The 22656-nt window shown below is 32.0% G+C and overlaps 1 protein-coding gene across 4 annotated transcripts; it reads left to right on the top strand.

The window, feature by feature from the left end:
* Positions 1–1542: 1542 nt before the first annotated feature.
* Positions 1543–22645, top strand: LOC119832994 (transcriptional regulator ATRX homolog). 4 transcript variants are annotated; one of them, XM_038356862.1, is made up of 30 exons: positions 2261–4874; positions 5727–5803; positions 7974–8167; positions 8406–8524; positions 8795–8826; positions 9081–9269; positions 9793–9898; positions 10001–10093; positions 10229–10369; positions 10621–10737; positions 11025–11191; positions 11596–11759; positions 12029–12166; positions 12749–12924; positions 13549–13670; positions 13862–13985; positions 14109–14177; positions 14319–14451; positions 14768–14939; positions 15365–15477; positions 15808–15916; positions 16210–16381; positions 16702–16914; positions 17191–17350; positions 17867–17997; positions 18573–18596; positions 18939–19020; positions 19386–19507; positions 20070–20249; positions 20639–22645. In XM_038356862.1, the coding sequence occupies exons 1-29, from the start codon at positions 2439–2441 to the stop codon at positions 20235–20237; spliced, it is 6063 nt and encodes a 2020-aa protein (XP_038212790.1). In that variant the 5' UTR covers positions 2261–2438; the 3' UTR covers positions 20238–20249; positions 20639–22645. The 4 variants fall into 4 exon arrangements, with proteins under 4 accessions (XP_038212792.1, XP_038212790.1, XP_038212789.1 ...); XM_038356861.1 differs by having other exon boundaries at positions 20055–20249; XM_038356864.1 differs by lacking the exons at positions 2261–4874; positions 5727–5803 and adding an exon at positions 1543–1743 and having other exon boundaries at positions 20055–20249.
* Positions 22646–22656: the final 11 nt, after the last annotated feature.

Genomic DNA, 22656 nt, shown 5'->3' with positions numbered 1-22656 from the left:
TCGAAGAAACTCATGTTGTCATACAAAAAATATTCAGGTACTTTATATGGACCAGTTTTATTCGGATCGACATTTGGGCCCACAGGTTGAGATGCGTTATGAATTACTGCACTGCTTAATCCAGGAACCTCCGAATTAACACTTGGAGAACTTGAAGTTTGGCTAGAACTTTGACTCTGACCAGGACCTTCACTAAAAGTTCTGGCAAATACTCCAATCGATCTTTTAATGCCTAATCTAGCGATCATTTTTATTTTTATATTACACAATCGCAATCTTAGTTTTTTAGCACAAGAATTATATTATATGTCAATGTCAATTGTCAAAGCGAATTGAAAAAAATCCAAAATTATGCATGTAGAAATCATACTACTAGCATTTTGGTCTTTGTCCCAAAATAATTGTGTCAATATCGTATAGTATAGGTTATTACATCCAACTAAACTTAAGGCGTAGAATCATAAACATATTTTTATTCCTTTCTGACACAAATTTGCATAATGAATTAAAAATTAAAAAAAAAAATGGTTGCCTGTAAAGTCGGTTTTACGGGCGAAGATTTTACGTGACAACGTCTTTTTCTTGGTAGAATATTTATTAAAATGAATATTATTAAATTGCACAATAGGAACAAGGAATTGAATGAAAATAAGAATTGCACAAATTTTAACTATAGAAAATATATTTTGTTTACTAAAAAGACAGAGACAGAGACACAAACACGCAAGACAAAATGCGCCTAATTCTCTAGTGCTGCGCGCGCGGCGGACCGATCATAGTTCGGTGACTCATCGTAACGTTACCGGGCGTTACACTTTTTCATGAGTGCCTCCGAGCCGCAACCTAATTTAAGACGTTGTCACGTCAAAAAAATATTCTGGTACTTGAATTTTCTACCTACATTTTTTCAAATGCCAATTGCAAACATATAAAAAGTAGGAAGTAAATCACACTGCAGTAATGGACTACTTACAACCACGGAGAACATTGTATACTTAATAGATATTGTACATAATAATATACAACCTACACTCATATTCTACTTCTACTGAACGTATTTGATTTATCTAGCTACTGAACGAATTTGATTTATCTTCACTTGTTCTTCACTTGTTCTTCACTCTTTGAGCAAATCATCTCTATACCTATCTGAGAATCTATTTTTCATACCACTTAATGACAAGACTAAAGAGGAACAGCGCTTTGCGGATTATGTATGAATAATATAGAAAATAGTAATTATTCCTATGTACCAAATTGAATATAACATAATTCACAAAACATAAGGAATAATATGTAACATTTTACAACTAATTATTCAGCAATATGGTAACTTTAATTAATTAAATCGTGAGGAATTTTTCATCATGATAAATTAAGAATATTTAGGAGGATATTTAATAATTTATAATATGATGCAGATCCACTATCACAATACGTATTATTGAATAACAATACACTTTTATGATTTTATTTTTCACATTATTATCTGGCAAATGTTTGATGTTATCTGCTTTTTGGCTATACCTTAATCTTGTTTGTCTATGAGACTTTTTCACGACTGTTTTGGATAGTTTATCTGCCTTGCCTATATTGCCGATATTTCGGTCAAAGTGTAGGAAAATGTATTTGAATTAACAATTTTACATTACCCACATGTATTACGATGGATTATGGGCATGTTTAAAGTGTTTATCTAAAACGGAACTCTATAAAATACCAGTTCAGCCATTTACATGAAAGGTGAGTACAAAAAATTGGTACCTCGTAATTTTTTGTTTTACCTAAACAAGACAGATAATCATTTTGTACCGTTACAATTTTTACACAATGAATATAGACGTATATTTCTTATTGGTTTATCTTACAAAAAGAGTATGTAATTAGACACAGTGTATATAATGGTTTGTATATATGCCATTACCGCTGGGCTGCTGTTTATATTAGTATACTTGTGTATAGCAGCAATTCGTATAATCCGACCGAATTGTGAATGTGTTACCAAACGTCATATTCGTTCTACGCAGTGTTCTCTTACTATGGTTACCTTTGAATAGTTTCTTATGAGATTTATCTTGCAATGCTGCAGGAGACGGATCAATACTGTTATAATAATACTGTCTTTCATAAGTTTAAATTGTTAAAAGAAAATTTATATATGCTTTAAAAACATTTCACAGTAATGTCAAACTTACAACCGTATATTGAATTGAATCTGTCATTTACGCTCAAATTAAAAATGAGTTTTTACTCTGTGCTTTTTTGCTTTTTATTTCACTTCGGGCAAATTTTTTAAACTTTTCGATTCATACTTTTATTAATTATTAAACTTTAATGAATCAATGAATATAGGCAAAGGACATAGGATTTCATTATTTTAAGTAATATCTAAAGAACAGTCCTTTAGCTGTTGTAAATAAAGCATTGTGATTTGTGAAATGGCGGACTCTGCGCCTGTGAACGAAGTTTTATGCGAAGCCGTGCAATATTTATTAAAACTCGGATCCAATTTGCGGCAACGTTCCGAAATTTTGAAAGAAAAACGTGTACGGAGAGATAAGCTAAGAAATACACATGCCGTACAGAAGGCTACGAGTAAAGTTTTACTATTATGTGAATTGGCAAAAAAATCAATAGTCAATGTTGAATCTAGTGTCAAAGCCATCCAGGAGAGAATCGAGAACATGCAAGCGCATAATATTGGCGCGAAAACATCAGTTTCGGAAAATATTTCTGTTTATGAATATTTTACATACAACTCCAAGAGACTGAAATGTCGTAATAAAATAAGTATGAAACATTATTCGTCAGCCAATGTATATGTTTCAAAAATGCCGACTGCAATTCAAGATAAATATCCCGTGTTCTATGATTGTAAATTATTTCGATTAAGATTAAAATCGCAAAAAATTGACGATCTTAATGTTGATGACAATAATGTTAATAACCCCAATGACCAGAATATTCAAGAAAATGAATCTATGGAACCAAAAGTTAATAAATGTGATGAGGAACTTGTAAGTAATAATAAAAAAATTGACATGAATACTACACTAGACTGTGAAAATGAGGAGATTGATTCTAATGACAAGATAAATATTACTTCAAAAAAGAAAGAAATTCGTAAAACTGTAACCAATCTTGAACATAATCCTAATAAAAATATTATTCAGGAGGAAGACTCTGAGGACAATCAAAGTAATGATTGCGCCAATATATCTCTCTCCAATGAAAAAAATCCCTCTACTCAAAAAGGAGAGTGTCATAATAACATTTCTAGTGCTGAAAAATGTCCCAGAGAAAAGTCTAAAAGTATTGATAATCATGGTGCTAATAAAATAAACTGTAAAATGTCTAGTGGTGAAGATAAATTTATGACGGAGGAAGAGAGGAATCAAAGTGAATGTTTACCCATTAATGATAAAGAAATTAAAAACTGTTCAGCTCAAGAAATCAATAACAGTAGTGAATCTAAATTTGATAATGCAGATGAAAAGCCTGAGGCCCATGTACCTTTTATTGAAACCAATGAAGTGAGTGGAAATAATATTGAAATCTCCAAATCAAAAAATGATTCCCATGAAGCGTCCATTCTGGAAAATACAAATTCAAGAAGTTATGAAAGTGACAAAAGTGTGGAGTCTGATATTTCTAAAAAATCATATATTAAATGTGTCAATATAAATAAATTGTTACGACCAGAAAAGATATCCTCCCCTGAGAATATTACAAGCAATATGGTTAGTAAAACTAAAAAATTTTCAATTAAAGAAAAGTGTCTAAAAAAAGATGATGCACAAATGAAATCTGTACAACACATGGCATTAAAAAATTTTAAACCAAAAAGTTTTTCTGTAAATATAGTAAGACTCCCAAAATTAGATGATAAATTTCTTAAAAGCCATAACTTAAAAAAAATTCTGCAATTTAAACCAGTTAAATGTTATATTTATTCAAAATCTTGTTCTAAAAATGACACTATTATTAAAAGTAAAACAGAATCTAGTAGAACTTATAGCAAGAAATTTAAAAAATCTGTTGTCAATGAAACACGGGATAAACTCACAGATTCTGTAATGTCTAGTAGTAATGAGAAAAAGTCCGTAGAATCTAACATTTATGAAAACCAAGACAAAGACATTGATACTATAAAGAATTCTTTATTAAATGGTTCAGACCAAACAGATGAAGAAATAAGGCAAGTCAATGAAAAAGTAAAAAATTCACTCCTTTGTGATTCTGATTCTGATAATGGTCCAAAATTTCTAAAAAGAGGTAGCAAAAATAGCAACAATTCAGACAAATGTTCAGGTAAAAACAATTCAACTAATGATCTATCAGAAAAAAATAGTCATAAAAACTCATCTCAGAATGATGATGAATTAGATAGTCATGAAAAACTTACACAAATGGTGGCCAATAATAGAAGGAATTCTCAAAGAATTCTTAGAACACCAGATAGAGAGATTGATAAGCCCAGCGATAAGGATAAGGTCAGTTCAACACAATCAGAAACAACACCAAAGAATAAACGGAAACGAAAGAGTGGTAGTACACCACCCTCAACTCGTAAGAAAATTATGGAGAGTATGCATGCAAAAAAAATGTTACTTACATATTCCTCTAGTTCTGATACAGAAGATGAACAATTGAGGAATGTCTTCAAGGAAATTAAAGATGAACTGCTTAAGGACAAATCAAATTCAGATGATGTTTCTAAAAATAAGAAAAGTCAATTAGCATCAGATGGGTCACTGAAGCATATGAAAAAAACTAAGGATATTAAAAACAAAATGGCAAAAAACATAGTGTCACCAGAATCATCTAATCTTGAAAGCCAACGAGACGACAGTAGTAATTCCACATATACCAAGGTTAGGCACAAATAATTTTATGTAATATATTTTAGAAGAAGTTTTGTTTAATAATAGTGGACTGTCCAATTAAGTATTGTTCCTTGTGGTCACAAACTTTTTTAACCCTGCAATTCATATGTTACTATATCATATTTTACAAATCTATTTCAAAATTCTAAAAACAAGCAAAAAAGGCTAGCAAAAACGTTTAAGAAAGTTAGTGACCCCCTTTTATTAAGTTTTTTTTTATAACAATGAAATTTATTAAAATTTTTTAGGCCTCGGGGGTACCTTTATCTAAGGATTAAATTTTATATATTTGATGGTCCATGGGACAAGTGTGGAAACCCACAAACTTTGAGTTATGTTTTTATTTCCACATCAAAAATATAAAATTGTTTCCTCTGAGAAATGCAACCCTCAATGTAACTTCAATGGACTATAAAACTTAAACAATATCCTACATACCACATAAGAGTAGTAATGAAAAACTCTCAAATACTTATGCTGTTTTACTAATATCATCAAATTTGGTTGTCTGAATCTCTAAAGAGCTATAAATATGAATATTTACTTTGTAAACAATTTAATAAATAAAATATGTATTGATGTTAAAATTTTGCTTCTTATGATACCTACACTAAGTAGTCATTATAGACTGTTATTTTAATTTTATGTTTCTTTATGTAAATAATAGATTATTTGTGAAACTGGTAATATATACACTGTTATAAGCTTCAGAAATTCCAAGAATTAAATTCTCAAATAAAAAATGTGTTTCATTTATACAATGAATGTCAGGTTATATTATAAGGAGGCAGTGTTCTATTCTGATGGTAGATTTTTCATGAATATAAATAAAATTTACAGATGGGCCGTTCTAAAGATAAATTGGACAGCAGCAGTCAACTTTCACATAATGAAGACTCAGATAAAGACATTAAAGGGTAAATAAATAAAAAGACTTGCTGTATGAGGTTGCTCATCATTTTGGCCCAAGTAGATTTTGTTCATGTTGAAAGAAATCTACTTATGAGTATATAATTTAAAAATTTTCTTATAACTCAATTTGGATATTTAACTAGTTCATGGGTACTTTTTTCATTTAACTTTGCCTTTAAAATGTGAACCAATTGAAAATATAATACACACAATCTAGTATAGTTATCACGTACTTGTAGTTCACCTGGGCTTCACCTGTCGTACATGTATAGCCTTGTAGCATTCAGGGATCACATACATCTGATGGTGAAAAAATGTTTGAAATTTTTGAGATTCGTTAGAAAAGTCAAGGATTATTATTTAAAAAATTTATGAATTCCTATTAAAATCTAAAAATGCATATTGGTCCAATTTCAGAATTTCCTGAGTGCTATAGGCATGTATATTATATGTACCACTTATGACATATGATATTTAAAAATAAATAAATAAATAAATAAATAAATAAATGACGGAAGTAGTCGTGGAGGACTATAGGTAATAGATATAGTAGGTATAGATAAGTTTTTATGAGGTAAGTTTGTAAGGGAATTTGAGAATTGAACCTGCTGGGTTAAAAGACTAACTAGAATAATAATGAATATATAATACTAAATGCACGATCCGGCGTGGCCCGGGTAGTCATTTATCGTAATTGAAATAATATAAACTATGCTATCTTTTAAGTTGGATCAAACTGGACATGGTGTGCAAATTTGGTTAAAATCGCTTAAGTAGTTTTGGAAGCCATCGCGGACAAACAATGTGACACGTAATTTAAATATATTATATATATAAAATTCTCGTGTCACAGTTTTCGTTGCCATACTCCTCCGAAACGGCTTGACCGATTTTGATGAAATTTTTTGTGCTTATCCGGTATCTATGAGAATCGGCCAACATCTATTTTTCATACCCCTAAACGATAAGAGTAAGGCAGAACAGCGTTTGCCGGGTGCAGCTAGTATATTATAAGATTAAGGAACATACTAATAGCCTCACTGATGATGTCTGCAAAGAAAATATGAAATATGTAAAAGAATATAGTTTTTTCTATTGCATATAGACCAAGATTTAATCAGCTGCTCTTGACTTAATATTTCCGCTTACTTGTACCATATTCTTGACAATACTTTTTAGTATATATTTTGATATCAATGGATTGATATATAATGTACGGTATACTAATCTAGCTTTACGTGGCAGGTTTTGTAAATTCATAATTTCCCTCTTTACTATTTTTCGGTCCTGAAGGAATATTAATTAAAAATACATATATACATAACAAACACAAACATACAACAATACAATAGTATACACTAAGCTAGCTTTCTGTCCGCAGCTTCGTCTGCGTAGACAAAGGAAATTATCCTATGACATTTCTCGGGTCACGAAACTAACTGCACCATATTTCATCTAGATTGTTACAGTTAACATTTATTACATACAAGCTTTTGCCCGCAGCTGCGCACGCGTTAAAATCGGAGAATTCCTCGTTCCTCTTTTCTGTTATTATACATATTCTTCCTTTTAAATCTCTCTATTTATTTTTAAAACCCCATCAAAATCTGTTACGTAATTTTAAAGATCTAAGCATACAGACACAGTCGGCGGAAAGCGACTTTGTTTTATACAAGGTAGTGATTCGCATTTATTTATTTAGTGGGGATTAAACTTAGCCTTTACATACTATCTATACTAATATTATAAAGCTGAAGAGTTTGTTTGTTTGTTTGAACGCACAAATCTCAGGAACTACTGGTCCGATTTGAAAAATTATTCCAGTGTTAGATAACCCATAAATTTTATTGTGAAAGGTCTGTCTGGCTAGGACCGCTACTAATTTAAAATTATTATATTAAATAATTTTATTTTAATCTAAATAGAATTGTTTAATTTGAATCCGCAACTGCGTGTTGTAGAATGGATAACGCATGTTGAAAAGTTAAATTATGTTTAAACAAAGATTCCAGCAAGTTCAACAAATAATGCACACCAAATGCTGTTCTATACGAGACTTTAGGGTACATTAAATCCTTTTATTACACAGGGAATCGAGGAATCGTTTGAAACCGATTGAATTGTAACTAAACCTAGTTTAATACATAGATTATGCTATATTTCTATTATTTCTAGGTTAACAAACCTTCGGACATTGAAAAAGTCGCATCGTCGTCGGCGGCGCTTGACGTCGTCGGATCGCAGTCGCAGCCTCAGGTCCAAGACGGCCAACATGCCGAAAGCGCCGGTCATCGGCGAAGAGGTGCTCCTGCAAGCGGAGTCTAGCTCCGATGCGGCGTCCGTCGCTTCTAATGATGGGGAGGTTGAGGGTAAATATTTTTATCTTTTTGCAAAAGAGAGAACAAAGTATATTTAGTTAGGTGTCTTTCGCGAATGAGAAAGAGAGACAAATAACTGACTAGATAAATGACTTGAGAGAGACAGATAAATAACTGATTTGAGTCATTTTGCCCTACTTAAAGGGAACAGACGCATTTCCCAACTTCTATGGTTTTTGTTTTTCTAGCTTCTGTTTACTATCATTATTTTAACTTTTTTTTTACACAGACTTACCAAGAGTTCCCGTGGCGGGTTTGAATGGAGATGGTATGGACCATTTGGCTAAAGACGACTTATTAGGCGACAGTGACTCCTCAAATTCGCAAAATCAAACTCAGAATTCGCAGGTAAAGTCTATAGATAAATTTTCTACGATGTTAGGTTTAAAATCCTATAAGATTACCTTTTTCTATATACAACCCTCATTAAATTTATGAAATTGTATATTTTTAAATGAGCATATTTTGTTTAATACAGTTTTATTTACATATTGAGTTAATTATCATTGAGAAAATTTTAGTTACATATATGTAGTTAGGGAATGCTTATATTGATGGTCCATTATTTTGTCATTATGCCTTTGATTACTTTTAATAACTCATTTCTTCGTATTTTAGGATGACAAAGAAGGCGAATCGGAAGACGATAAGTAAGTGAACTTAATCAATTATGTAAATCTTTATGTATGTGTCGTAGCCAATTTGTTAAATCAGCTGTTTCATTAATATCCTAGGCTCTTTATTGAGTGGCGCCAGTTAACTTTTATTAAAAGATACGCAATTGTTATTTTTACGGCTTAGGTTAACGTATGAATATCATAAAGAGCTGAAATAACCAGCTGCCTAGAAGATAAAAATTTTTTTGATAGATAAAAATAATGTTATTTTCATCTCTTTATTCAAGTGTAAAATCAAAGAGGCGCAAAGCGAACGCAATATCGTCGGATTCAGAGGCGGGCTCCTCGAGGCGAAAGGACAAGCGGTTGAGCGACTTTGAGGATTCCGAGGATGATGGTTCCGAACCGGTTAAGAAGAGTAAGAGGAAGAAAAAGAATAGTGATAGCGACGCGTCCGCCGGCTCTGGAGATGAAGGGTAACAATATTTAATAACGTTATATTACTTAGAAGTGTTTTCATAAATGTTTTATTGGACGTAAATATTGTATGTATGTTGCCAATTAATGTTTATTCATTATTTTTATTAATCATTATGTGTATTCTATACTAATGGAGTAATATAAAGATGAAGAAATGTTATGACTCTTCACACTAATCCTACTAATATTACTGGAACTTGGCTGATAAAATACTTTTGATCCCAATTAAATGCTCCCTTGGGAACAGGAATCTTGATAAACGGGCGGAGTCGGGACGAGCGTCTAGTATATAAAAACTATATAACCGATTTTGACAATTGTTTCACCTCTAGAAAGATAACTATGAATGTAAAAGTGTACCTTATTACGAACCTAAAAGAGTTCATGTTAAAATTTATATCTGGTTTTTATAGTCATGGCTTTGGCGTCACAATACTAAATTATAAATTTATGAATAATAGTAATAGTACAAGTGTAATGAGCTTGCAGTCCCAAACAATAATATGATTTACATTGCAGTAAAAAGAAAAGGCGTCGAATTAAAAACGTAGATGACAGTGAGGGATCTGGATCTGAGACTGAAAATGAAGGACGAAATAAGCACGGGAGAAAGAATATACGAAAGGTATTATTTATTTACCTATCATATTTTAATATTATACTTTCCATCATTAACTTAGAAAATGTTTTGTTTGTTTTAATAAATGTATATCTCCTTTTTTACTAGGTTATGGGTAAAAATCAACTAGAAGAAGCAACAAAGAAGGCAGCTCGTGAGGAAAAGGAAAGGATTGCTAGAATCGCTGAAAGACAAAAATTGGTAAGACTGCAGTATCTCTTTAATGTAGGCTCTTATTTGATTTCAGCAATATATTTAACAAAAACAAGTTCTTCAAAAAAGTCAATTGTACATGATAATAAAACAACAAAAATTTATTTTGATATTCTATTTCAGTATAATAATTTACAATTTGATGAGTCCGGTAAACCAGATGAAGTTGTTTTGGATAAAGTTGTGCTGGACTTTGACCCCGAAACAAAAGAGCCTCTCATCGAGGTTGACAAGGGATTGGTTAAGAAATTGAAACCACATCAGGTACATAAAAAAAAATTATTACATTAGGTTTCATAAAGATTGTATAAAATGTAACTTGAGAGTTAATAAATATGCAGTTCCAAATACACTTTTCAGAAACATACATTGTTTAAAAGGTATATAGTTGAAATTATCTTATATGAGACTTGAGATTTTCTGTATGTTTTTAAAGGCATTGCAAAATATAAGTTTTTATTTTTTTAATGGGAATTCTACTGGTTTATGTTACTTACTTATTTATTATTTTTCAGGCTAACGGTATAAAATTTATGTGGGATGCTTGTTTTGAAAGCGTCAAACGGATTAAAAAAGACAAGGGTTCTGGTTGTATTTTGGCGCATTGTATGGGTCTTGGAAAAACATTACAGGTATATAGTTTTTTTTATAAAAAAAAATATCTGTATCTAGCTGTAAAGTAGAAATTATACTCCAAGAAAGAGGTTCTTTTTCATTGAATTTATAAAAAAATACTTTTAATGACAATCATTGACAAAACAAATTATCTTTACATATGAACATATTGTGATATTTCACAAGTCTGATTTTCCATGTGAATACATAGCCGTAATAATACATAATAAGTGTTTTCCTTTACTCAACTATTTTACTTATTGCCCATAATTTTTCACATTTCCAAATTTTTATTTTTTTCCAGGTTGTGTCTCTTACACACACATTGTTAACTCACAGTGATTTAACAAGTGTAAATCGAGTGTTAGTTGTGTGTCCGCTGTCAACTGTACTGAATTGGGTGAATGAGTTCAAAATGTGGCTGAAACATGCTGAGACTGATTATGAAGTCGATGTTTATGAACTGTCTAGGTATGATAAAAGAATTTAAATATATTTTTCACATTGTATTGTCTGTAAGAAATAAATTTTCAAAAAGTTTCTGAGAATTCAACTAGGCTTTCTAATAATTCTTTAATTTCGTTTATTGCTTTTATATCTCAGTATCATTATCTTCACATTTTTTAAATCAAAATCGTGTGTAAATCATAAAGGAACCCCTTTATATTTACTTTAAACCAACAGATTTAATTCAAACTCTGTACACTTATCAAGGATCAGTGACAATGCAATAATTTCATAAGGTTATCTTATTACCCCGATTAGGATCCATCCAGAAATGAATAATTTCCTTTCAAATAGTCTGCTATAAGAGGGACAATTGAATTTCAGACAATATACAATTCTATCAATAACGCGTAATATTAATTTCTTAGGTTCAAGCAGAATTCGGACAGAGCGTTCCAGTTACAGCAATGGTTCCAGCACGGCGGAGTTTGCGTGCTCGGCTACGAGATGTTCCGAAATCTCTCGTCGGACAACACCAAGAAATTCAAGAAGAAGATGCTGAAGAGCTTCCAGGAGAGCCTGGTGGATCCAGGTGGGATATTTATAAAATAAAATCTGAATGACATTGTATACTGGTAATTGTTTTAATTTAAAATATTGAATATTTGTTTTCTACAATGCATGTTTAAAGAATGTTGATGGAAGGTGTGAAATTAATGAAGAAAAAAAAATAGTGTTTGTGTGTTTTACGTTAGCATTACTATTATACTCTCATTAATTTTACTGTTTATTTCAATGTATGTGTCATTATTCGTTTTAATGTTAATTATTTAATATTAAAATGTTATTATCTTCGAACAGGTCCCGATTTGGTTGTGTGTGACGAAGGGCATTTGTTGAAGAACGAGAAGACGAGCCTATCGCAAGCCATGAACAAAGTGAAAACGTTGCGTCGCATCGTGCTCACGGGCACACCGCTACAGAACAATTTGAAAGAATGTATGTCATATTCATGCTTAATTATTCTTAGTGTGTACTGTAGTGTTACTTTAATACAAGCATATCCTTTTCCTTATTCCTCTCGTCAATCCTTTCTTAATCCCTTTCCAATTTAAAGTCGACAATTTGGTTGAGGCGTTAAGTGTGCAATCGACCTTACGCCTCTCCAGATGTTCATGGGCGGTGGTGGCACTTAGCATCAGGCGAGCCACTAGCTCCATTGCCGACGTTAATGTCATATAAAAAAAAAGAAAGAAAAGCATGTTATTTATTTAGGACTTGTTTCTTAAGAATTTTTAAAATTAAGTAAAAAAAGTGTTAAACATTTATTGAATGTTTAAATATGGTAGTACGTGGCAGTTGTGGTACATATTCAGCCTATAGAAATCAAGGGTCACGTACATGGCCAATGGTGACAGAATTTTTCTAATTGGCCCAGTAGTTCCTTAGATAAATAATAATCAAACAAACTGCCTCAGCATTTGTATTATTAGATATATTGTGAGTAGAATACCTGCATATTTTAAATATAATTGTGAAATTAAACATAATTTTGTATGCTTAACCTAAAACTCTTTCCAGATTATTGCATGGTACAATTCGTGAAGCCGAATCTTCTGGGGAAATACAATGAATACTTGAACAGATTCGTAAATCCCATTACGAACGGTCAATACACGGATTCTACGGAGCACGATATAAGGATTATGAAACGCAGATCCCACGTCTTGCACAAGATGTTGGATGGTGCTGTGCAGGTGTGTATTGTACTAATTTGTATAATTTATAACGTCTGTTATAAGATACCAGTCAGCCCGCGGCTTCGCCCGCCTAGTAAAGGACGATATAGACAATTACGGGATTTTCCCCCACACAGTTAAGTGATAAGGTCGCCTAATAAACTATACTGATTGTATTTTGTTTTACACATATTAGTAATAAGATACCTTTATTTTGATCAGGAGTTATATAAATGTTCTATATATTCATTAAATCAACAAATAATTCCCGTGGGTTTTTTTTTTTGATAAAAACAATTCTATGTACTTTCTCAAGTCTCTGTACCAAATTACATCCCAATCGATTCAATGGCTTTGTATAAGATTAGTAGGAATAAATACTTGATGAATTTTTATTTATGCATGAAATGAAATGTAGATATGTTACGGAAATAAGTAAAATCATAATTTTTAATATGCTTTGGAGGCTCATTAATATAGGCTTGTAATAAATGCTCTTAATTAAAACGACATTGAAGCGATTTAAACAATGTTACCTATTTAGGGTATATATAGAATCAGAGGGTGACCAGTATGGTGTATCACGACTTACATATAAATTTATTTTATTCCATTATTTACCTGGATGTTGTTCATTTACAGAGGCGAGATTACGGTGTACTTGCGCCTTTTCTCCCGCCAAAACACGAATATGTGCTCTTCATTACCCTCGCCGAGGTGCAAACTAAACTCTACCAGCACTATTTAGACAATTACTCGAGACGGTAAGATACTAGAATAAATAACTCATAAATTATTACTGAAACTAATGCTCACATTTTTATGTCATATCACTTTAATCTATTTTTATAGTGGAAATTGATTTGAGCTGAAAGTCATGTAAAAAACACAAGTATTCATAATTCAATGCATCTTGCATATTTTAAATAAATAAGTTATAATTTTATTTGACTAGACCTCTGGCGGGAAAATCGTCCGGTTTTCTCTTCCCCGACTTCCAGTCCTTGCAGCGGATATGGACGCACCCGCTCGTACTCAAATATAACTCGGAAAGATATGAAATTATGCAACAGAAAAAGGTATATTTTTAGTAGTAACATAACAGATTGAAGGTTCAAATACTTTGGTCACCTGCTTATTTCTTTGTTTAATGTTTTTCTGCGTCAAAGAATGTATATAAAGACTCATATTTCGTTTTTCAGAGAGAAAGAGAGGAAGAAGATTCTGAAGGTTCATTGAAAGATTTTATTGATGATGAGTCCACTTCAGAGGTTTGTTTATATCACCTAATATGATTAAACTTTATAAAATTCGAAAATAAGATTCTATATCCAGTATCAGGTGTCCTTTAAGATATTACGAACAATAGTTATAGCGTGCATTGATTAATTCAAAATCATATATATCTATAGGAATCTACCACAGAAGAGTCGACAGATGAGTCGTCATATTTGAGCGATGACAGCCGAAAGAAAAATAAAAAAAAGAAATCTCCTAAGAAGAGTAAGGCTAGGTCTACGCGGAGAGGGACGCGAGCAAATCCTGGTGAGTATTAAGTGCTATATATTTTTTTTAGAAATTATAAGTGTTATTGGGATAATAGCAATCTATCAGTTACTGGAATTATTTGTAATTATATATGAAATCCATACAAACAACTTGTATATAATTAATAATAAATTGATTGTTTTCATTTAACATAATAAAAAATAAACATTTCAATTACTTCAAAACAGATATGTAATGCTAAAATAAATTGTGTTCAAACCTATCATTTAATTTTTTCTTTCTCACATCCAACTGTGTACGACTAAAACTGACACTACCTAACATCAAGCTCAAGTTATCTTTTTACGAACAGTGGAAGCAGAAGATGATGACATACAGGAAGTTGTGGAAGTGAAGAATGAGAATCCAACTGAGTGGTGGATGCCGCTGGTCTCTGAGGAGGAGCTGGACGACATGAGGAACTCCCACAAGCTGATACTGCTTTTTGACATCCTGCGGCAGTGTGAAGCAATCGGGGATAAATTGTGAGTTTGTATGCGTGGAGGATCATTTATTTATTTAATAACTCGGATAAATTATTTTATATAGAAAGATAAGTTCAGATTAATTAACGATATGATTGTAGCAATTTGCTTTTTGCATAACCATGTAGCATAATAAAATAAATAATAAGAAATCTAAAAATAATTGAGTGGATTGGGCTTTCTTAATGATAATTTATTAATTTATTACAGTTTAAGAATACTGGTTAAAATTACATGCTTGTGATTGGTTTCATCAAGTAGTATAATTATAAAACATTATTAAAGCTTCAACATAGCAACATATGAAAAAGCTTTTAAATTATTTCCATTTAATTACCATTAAATTAAATAAGGAGAAATACTCTATTTTATAAGTAATAAATTAAAAATTATTAACCTACCGTGCTTATTTACCAAATATCCAGGTTGGTGTTTTCGCAATCTCTATACTCATTGGATCTGATAGAACATTTCCTTGGAAAAGTGGACGAAGCAACCCAAGAGGCGAGAGTAGACGAAAAACTGGGAGGACATGTCGGTATGTATATTTTAGTACTTTTTAAATATTTTTAAGGTTTTATTTTCAGCACTTAAGATAACAGTGATATGTTTGGGATATTATTTTCGTCCGAAAATTCTTCATATATGTACATATTTGCTATCTTTTTAAGTAGTATTATATATTATCATAAAATATGTTTAGATGAGTATTCAATTTATTTAATACAAAAAATATTTGCTATAGACTTAAAAGCACATACTAAAATAACATAAAACTATAAATATAAAAATATGACATTTTACTGATGAAATTAAAATTATAACATGAAATAAGAAATCACTCATATCATTAAAATTTATATTTCAGGTTCATGGTCACCTGGCATAGACTACTTCAGATTGGATGGTTCAACGTCTTGTGAGAATAGATCTATATGGTGTAAAAATTTCAACAGAGAAGACAATCCAAGGGCAAGGTGAGTCAAAATGTGCACGTTAATATTTTAAACTTCAAAAACATTTAATATTAACGCTTTATATATGTATATACATTTTAGATTAAAATAAATTATCATAGTTCGTATGTTGGTGAAAATAAATGTATCATAATTTATGTAAACAAGTTAAGGAGCTTGCTATTACATATTATTTATCCTTTTATTTCTTAAATAAATTTGATATTATTTAAGAACATTTGATATTCAATAATTTAGTACAAATAGTTATAAGTGATATAATAAGTAAAAAATTCCTTTGCATTTCATTTTAGGTTGTTCCTAATATCGACACGGGCTGGTGGTCTCGGTATAAACTTGGTGGCTGCGAATCGGGTGGTTATTTTCGACGTCTCTTGGAACCCCTCGCATGATGTTCAGAGTATTTTCCGTGTGTACCGTTTCGGACAGAAGAAACCATGCTATATTTACCGGTTTTTGGCTATGGTGAGTCTTTACTCACAATGCAATGGCAGACTTTCATACATGACAACTCTTCTTTCTTGAGTTTTATACATACAATTAGTTCAGAGAAAAATATGACAGCGAGTTTACTCGAAAATGTATTGCCAAATGTCCATTCTTAGTGTCTAAGTTAAACTACAGCATTTATTTATTTTTAAACAATTAGAAGCACTTTTGAATCGTCATAACATAGTTTTAACAATTACCATCGGTTCAGAAAGCAGTTTCTACTAACAGGGACCTACATAATTTCACATGGAGTAAGAAGAATATTTATTAATATCTATTATTCTCACCATTAGGGTACCATGGAGGAAAAAATCTACGAGCGGCAAGTAACAAAGCAGGCGATATCCAAGCGTGTGATCGACGAACAACAAATAGACAGACACTATGCAGAGAACGATTTGGCCGAGTTGTACAAGTTTGAGCCGACGCCGCCGCAGCCCCGCCCCATACCGCCCCTGCCGAAGGACAGACTGTTCGCCGAAATGCTGAAGGAACATGAACAATGTGTATGTGCTTTTCTATTTTGTCGCATAGTTATTCGTAAGAATGTTAATTTTTTGTTGACTTTTGATTTGCTGGTAATATTGTTTCGTAATAATATATGTTTATGTCAGAGGAGTATGACTAAATTGCACGATTTTAAACTTGAAACTCTGTCCAAATAATAAACAACACAATCAACTTAATAACCAATTACAATTTAAAAGAACCCTTGACAATGGACATGTAAAATCCCTTTTTTTTTTAATCAGCCATGGCAAGTAATATATAAAATTTAACAGATATACAAATACCACGAGCACGACTCGCTACTCGAAAACAAAGAGGAAGAGACACTCACAGAGGAGGAGAGGAAGGCGGCTTGGGAAGACTTCGAGAATGAGAAAACGAGACCGCCCGTTGTTCCCTTCACATCACCATATGCTATGCCTAATGGAATGAGTATGTATCTATTGATGTTTTTATTGTACGTAAAACTGTATTCTTAGCTACATAATGCCGATTGTTTGATAAATAAAAAAAAGATAAGAAAATAGTTGATCACGAAGCCTATTCTCTCGGCCACCCATGATCGCGTCTCAGCAATCGAATTTCTTGTAGTCTTTCGGTTTCATGTGACTAAGGGACACCCCCTAGGGTTCGAATCCCGCCTCGTTATAAAATTCCTAAAAAAAAAATTATAAAGCATTTCAATGATATAAAACTAAAAATTTAGTTTATTGTATGCTTTTTCAAAAATATAGTCCTTGTAATCAAAACTTAATTTAACTGCCTTATACAGCAAAAAAAAAACTGAACGAACCAGAAAAAGATAATACATTCAACTGCAGAGTAAATTGTATAATTATAGTTAGGGTATTTGATATGTTTATATACAAAACATAGCTAGTGGAATGGGTGTAATAATATAAATGTTATTTAAAATTTGTATATAATGCATTATAATGAATTTTTTAGTGTCCAATTACCTCGCCGCACAGCAACAGTCGCTGGCGTACGCGTTAGCGGCGATACGCAAGGAGTCGCCCAACATCAGCGAGAATCAATTGCGAGATCTGATGCCCCTTTTATATAATGCCAATCCACAGGTAATCTTTTACTAACTGTGTCATGATCATGACTAAAGTACATTATATTATGGTAAAAGTAAACAATGTCAAGGAAGGAAAAGTTTTAAAAAGATCTGTCTTTTCTATTTTGTAAATACACACACATGTTTTTATTCATATACATTTGTGTAGGCGTCTTTGAAGTATGAAATTGCTAATTTGTGTTTTAAATATGAAATTTGTTTTTTCACCGATTACAAAAACAATTTCTTTTTTTTTGTAAATCAAACGAGTGTGAAATTACAAATGTCAATGATTTAAATAAAAATTAAATGAGAAATGATGTATATATGTGTTTATAATTTACAATTAATTTATGAGTTAACGGTTAGTACTAACCACAAGAATATTTTTATCAAGCACTAAGCAAGTCTCTAGAAGATTTTTTTATTTACATTCTTAGATTTAAAGATAGCAATTGGCCATATGATGATGGTTGAATCGTAAACTTTTTAACTATACTTTAATATAAAACCTACAAGATAATTTAAGGATAGAATAAATTATATATTCACATATGAATAAGTATAAACAAAACAAATTTATTTGTTCAGATGTTCGCTGGATATGATTATAGTGTAAGTTTTCATTATAGCATTTAGATGTATCCTTTTTATGTACCTTTATATGTTTATACTGCACCAAAAGCATGTTTTCTTTCAACCAATGTTACAGAGTCACTCTTGTGTTGATGTCTAAATTTTTTTTTAATAATAAAGGAAGTGTTCTTCTAAAATCTAAATCACATAGCATGCCTTTTTTGTATTTTTGTTTCATTTCAAAGGCAATATGAAAATTTGTATGCATGAAATGAGTCAAAATTGTTAAATATTATCATTTATTCTTAAGAATCGTATCATTGTTTAGCGAACAAATGTCAAGTGTGAAATATTTATTCACAATGCTGATATTTTTTACAGTTAATGCAGAAAATGAGTGAAATGTACAAATATCAACCCGGAATGATGAATCCAGGACTAATGAATTCAGTTATGAATCCAGGTCAGTAACTTAGTACATACTAAATTTTTTACTTTTTAATAAATTAATGAACACACACGCATACTTAAATGTGCATACACATATATATTGTCCTCACTGCCTCACCACAAACTTTTGTAGTCTGAAAAGTCTTTCTCCTAGATTATTATTAATGGTTCACAACTGCTCGAAACGAGGAAACCGATATGTCCATAAACTAAAAATTAGACTACATGTGACATATCCTCTGCTTACCCGCACTTAACCAGGGTGGTGGATTCTACCCTAAGCCTTCAGGGGAGGCCTGCGTCCCAGCAGTGGGACGGATATACAGGATTTTCTGATGATGATTAATAATGAATTAAATATTGGTATGTGTGACACAGCGGGCGGCGGCGCGGGCGGCGGCGGCCTGGGCATGGGCGGCACGAGCGGCCTGCAGTACGAGCCGCCCTGGCAGCGCCAGCAGCAGATGCGCCTGCAGCAGCTCATGCAGCAGCAGCAGAACGTGAGTTGCTTTACATTTTATATTATAATTAGTCAAGTGTGAATCCCGTGATCCCCTGTGCAGTATATACCAGATGATTTAGGGCACCTGCTGCTATCGACGTTTAAAAAAAAAAGTAAATTTGGCTCTCTTTCCACCTCTCTAATATGGAAGTTTGGCGTAAAAACCACCCTGGGTCTGTGACCCATAAGATTATTTTATTGATGAATATCACAATTTGAATTATTAACCTTATATCCTACAGAGAAAGTATTATCTATGGAAAACAAAGTAGGATTGTCCTATTGCAAGTTTAAGTTCAACCACAACTATTAATATTCTATTAATGATGTAAATCATTTCAACCAACTTCAATAGAGGAGAATACTGGATGATGGGTGGACTCGATTTTGATGATTCTTTTTTTATTTCAAAAGCTGGTGCCTGCCATGTGGTACAATTTAAATTTGCGTCTACTCATCTGTTCAGTTTTTGTAAATGCCCCCGTGCCCATAAAATGGGACAGTATCTGTTACGTATAATACAACGCGTGCGCGCGTTTGCGCAGCCGATGGCGGCGAAGTACTACGCGGGCGGGCTCGGCAGCCGCGACCCGGTGGCGATGGCGCTGCAGCACCAGCGCGCGCGCGAGATGATGCTGGGCGAGCGCTCGGCGCGCCCGCGCGGCCGCCCGCCGCTCGCGCCGCGCCCCAAGCCCAGCGACGACGTCGTCAACCTCGACTCCGACTAGGCGCACCGCAGCGCCGCACCGTGAGTACACTGCGAGCCTCTGTGTTGTGTCTGACACAACACTGGGGAGAGCACCTCGCCTTAATGTTGTGTCATCGTGTGGGAGAGAACTTCGCCTTAATGTTGTATCAGCATGTGAGGACAGTACCTCGGCTTTATGATGCTATATGTGTTTGAAAAAGTTGGAAAGTGAGTGGGAGCCTCAAGCTCTATCTGATCATAGAGTTATGCTCCTTTATGGTTTTGTGACTTAGCAGCGTACATATAGTAATATTATCATTGGCGATACTGAATGTTACATTGTACATACAATTTAATGAAATTTAAAACAATATTTGAAAGATGGTAAATGAATAATTTGTTATAAATATATTTTTACTGACTCTCTCAATTTGCTTACAGAACAGTGAAACTATGAAATAAGTGTACAGTGAATGATATTAAGGTGCTAAGCAGCAAAATGAAGATGTCGTAGAGATTACAACCGGCATAACGACAGACAAACCATGGGCGTATTCAATGTAGCCTTCAGCTTGCGCTACACCACATATCATGAATCTCATAACATTTAGCCAATTTTTCGTACAATATTAGATTCTCACTAGAGCGATGTCTCGTATGAGTGCAGCAGTTGTATGAAGTTTTTTATCATGGAACGTAATTATAAAGGTTTTATTCAATCAGATTTAACTTATATGATAATTATATATTCATTGGGTGCAATTATCAAATTCTATGTTTCTGTATGAAATCAATAATTTGAAATACGATGTTTTGTACTAATTTTTTTTAAAGACAATTTAGCAATACACACTGTTAAATCACATATCAAAAAGAATCCCTGAGGCCCTAATGAAAGTCTATACTTGCATATGTATATTCTTATTTGCACAAGTACTGTATAACATAATGAAAAAACTAATTTTTATGAGCAACATACTATAAATATTTGGAAATTTGATTATTCAAAAAGCATTGTTGTAAATATCAGTAGAAATGTCAGCATTTTTAGAAATAAGACATCTTACTGTGGTAATAATTGTGTTTTCCTTTTAATCATGTTTTGCTAACATGATTTTCTATATAAGTGTGAATGTTTGTGCAGATATAGATGAGGACAAAAATTGAACAGGCAACTTATTAGTGACAAATCACTATAAGTATACTACAATCATTATAGACTAAGCAAATAAGACATTTTTATCAACTATCAACTATAAATCTAATTAACGATAGTATCTTACGTTATAGTGTTTAAGTTTAAATTAACAATTTTTTTTGTTGGAAGATAATTTGGAAAATAATTGCTCATCTATTTTTGACTTGTATCTGCACAAACAAACTGGTATGAAAGTCAGTAACACGGACTGGTGTTAAAGTATAGTAAGACCAATTATTTATACAAAAAAAAGAAGTATTAAAGCTTTTTATCAAAGTGACATGACAAACATTTTTTAAACATAATTAAGTTTTAGGTGTTGAATTTGATTCATTTTTTTTTTTGCATTTAGTATTTAACTTCTTGATTATTGCAGATCTTAGAGTAAATAATGTCAGCCTACTAATAAATGTATATTCAGTACAGGAAGTTAGCATTAAGGCATATTGATAGTAGTTGTCTTATGTTTAGGTGGAAGTGAGCCAACTGTGCAATGAAATAGTTTGCTTTGAACGCAAAACTTATATGCTTCATTCATGTATGTAATATCTAGATATAAAATAACAAGCAGGGGCTTAGAAACTAAATTTTATCCGGTTTTTTTATGATAAATTATTTTTGGATAATTTAGGATGATTAAATATCCCATTCATTCCATTATCAATTGATTTATATGATTACAAATTACTGTCAACAAAAGGTCTGTCATTGTGAGTAAGTTTTACTAATTGTGATTATGTGAGAACTATTTATTTGGCTCGAATAACGGGCAGTTTAGTTGTGATATCACTTTTTCTTACACTTTTGTATACGTTTATGTTAATGTGTCACTCTGGTGACTTTAAGATTTTGAAAACTAAAATAGTTACATATTCTAGAGTATTTCATTGTATTTACCTGTGTGATGGATAATTTTAAGTGTTTAATTCTTTTTTTTATACTAAAACATTACATTCTGAATGTTGTTTTTATTTCATATAAGTTACATAATATGCTAGAATTTATTCTAATGTTTATTTATAAGTTATATACATTTTTTTATAAATGAGCAGTATTTGAGTTAGACATTAAGTACTTTACTGGTAATCTTACTTAAGTGATTATTAAAGGCAAACTCTCCTTAAATTTCGCACACATGTGAAGACACAAGTTTTCACTATATATTATGTAATATATAATATAATGGTAACTGTAGAAAACTTCCTATTATTTTGTAGTAAAATTGAAGTATAATAAATAATTTTAAATGTGAATATAGTTT

The sequence above is a fragment of the Zerene cesonia genome, chromosome 16, assembly GCF_012273895.1.
Source record: "Zerene cesonia ecotype Mississippi chromosome 16, Zerene_cesonia_1.1, whole genome shotgun sequence".
Lineage (NCBI taxonomy): Eukaryota > Metazoa > Arthropoda > Insecta > Lepidoptera > Pieridae > Zerene > Zerene cesonia.
Note: the sequence above shows the minus strand (reverse complement) of the source record. Positions and strands in the feature narration are given on the sequence as shown.

What these genes read in the sequence shown, in the direction of transcription:
- LOC119832994 (XM_038356861.1), top strand. Translation starts at nt 2,439, where the DNA reads ATGGCGGACTCTGCGCCTGTGAACGAAGTTTTATGCGAAGCCGTGCAA. An exon ending in GAAGACAATCCAAGGGCAAG is followed by an intron (nt 15,917 to 16,209) that starts GTGAGTCAAAAT and finishes ATTTCATTTTAG; the next exon opens with GTTGTTCCTAATATCGACAC. An exon ending in GAATTCAGTTATGAATCCAG is followed by an intron (nt 19,021 to 19,385) that starts GTCAGTAACTTA and finishes TGTGTGACACAG; the next exon opens with CGGGCGGCGGCGCGGGCGGC.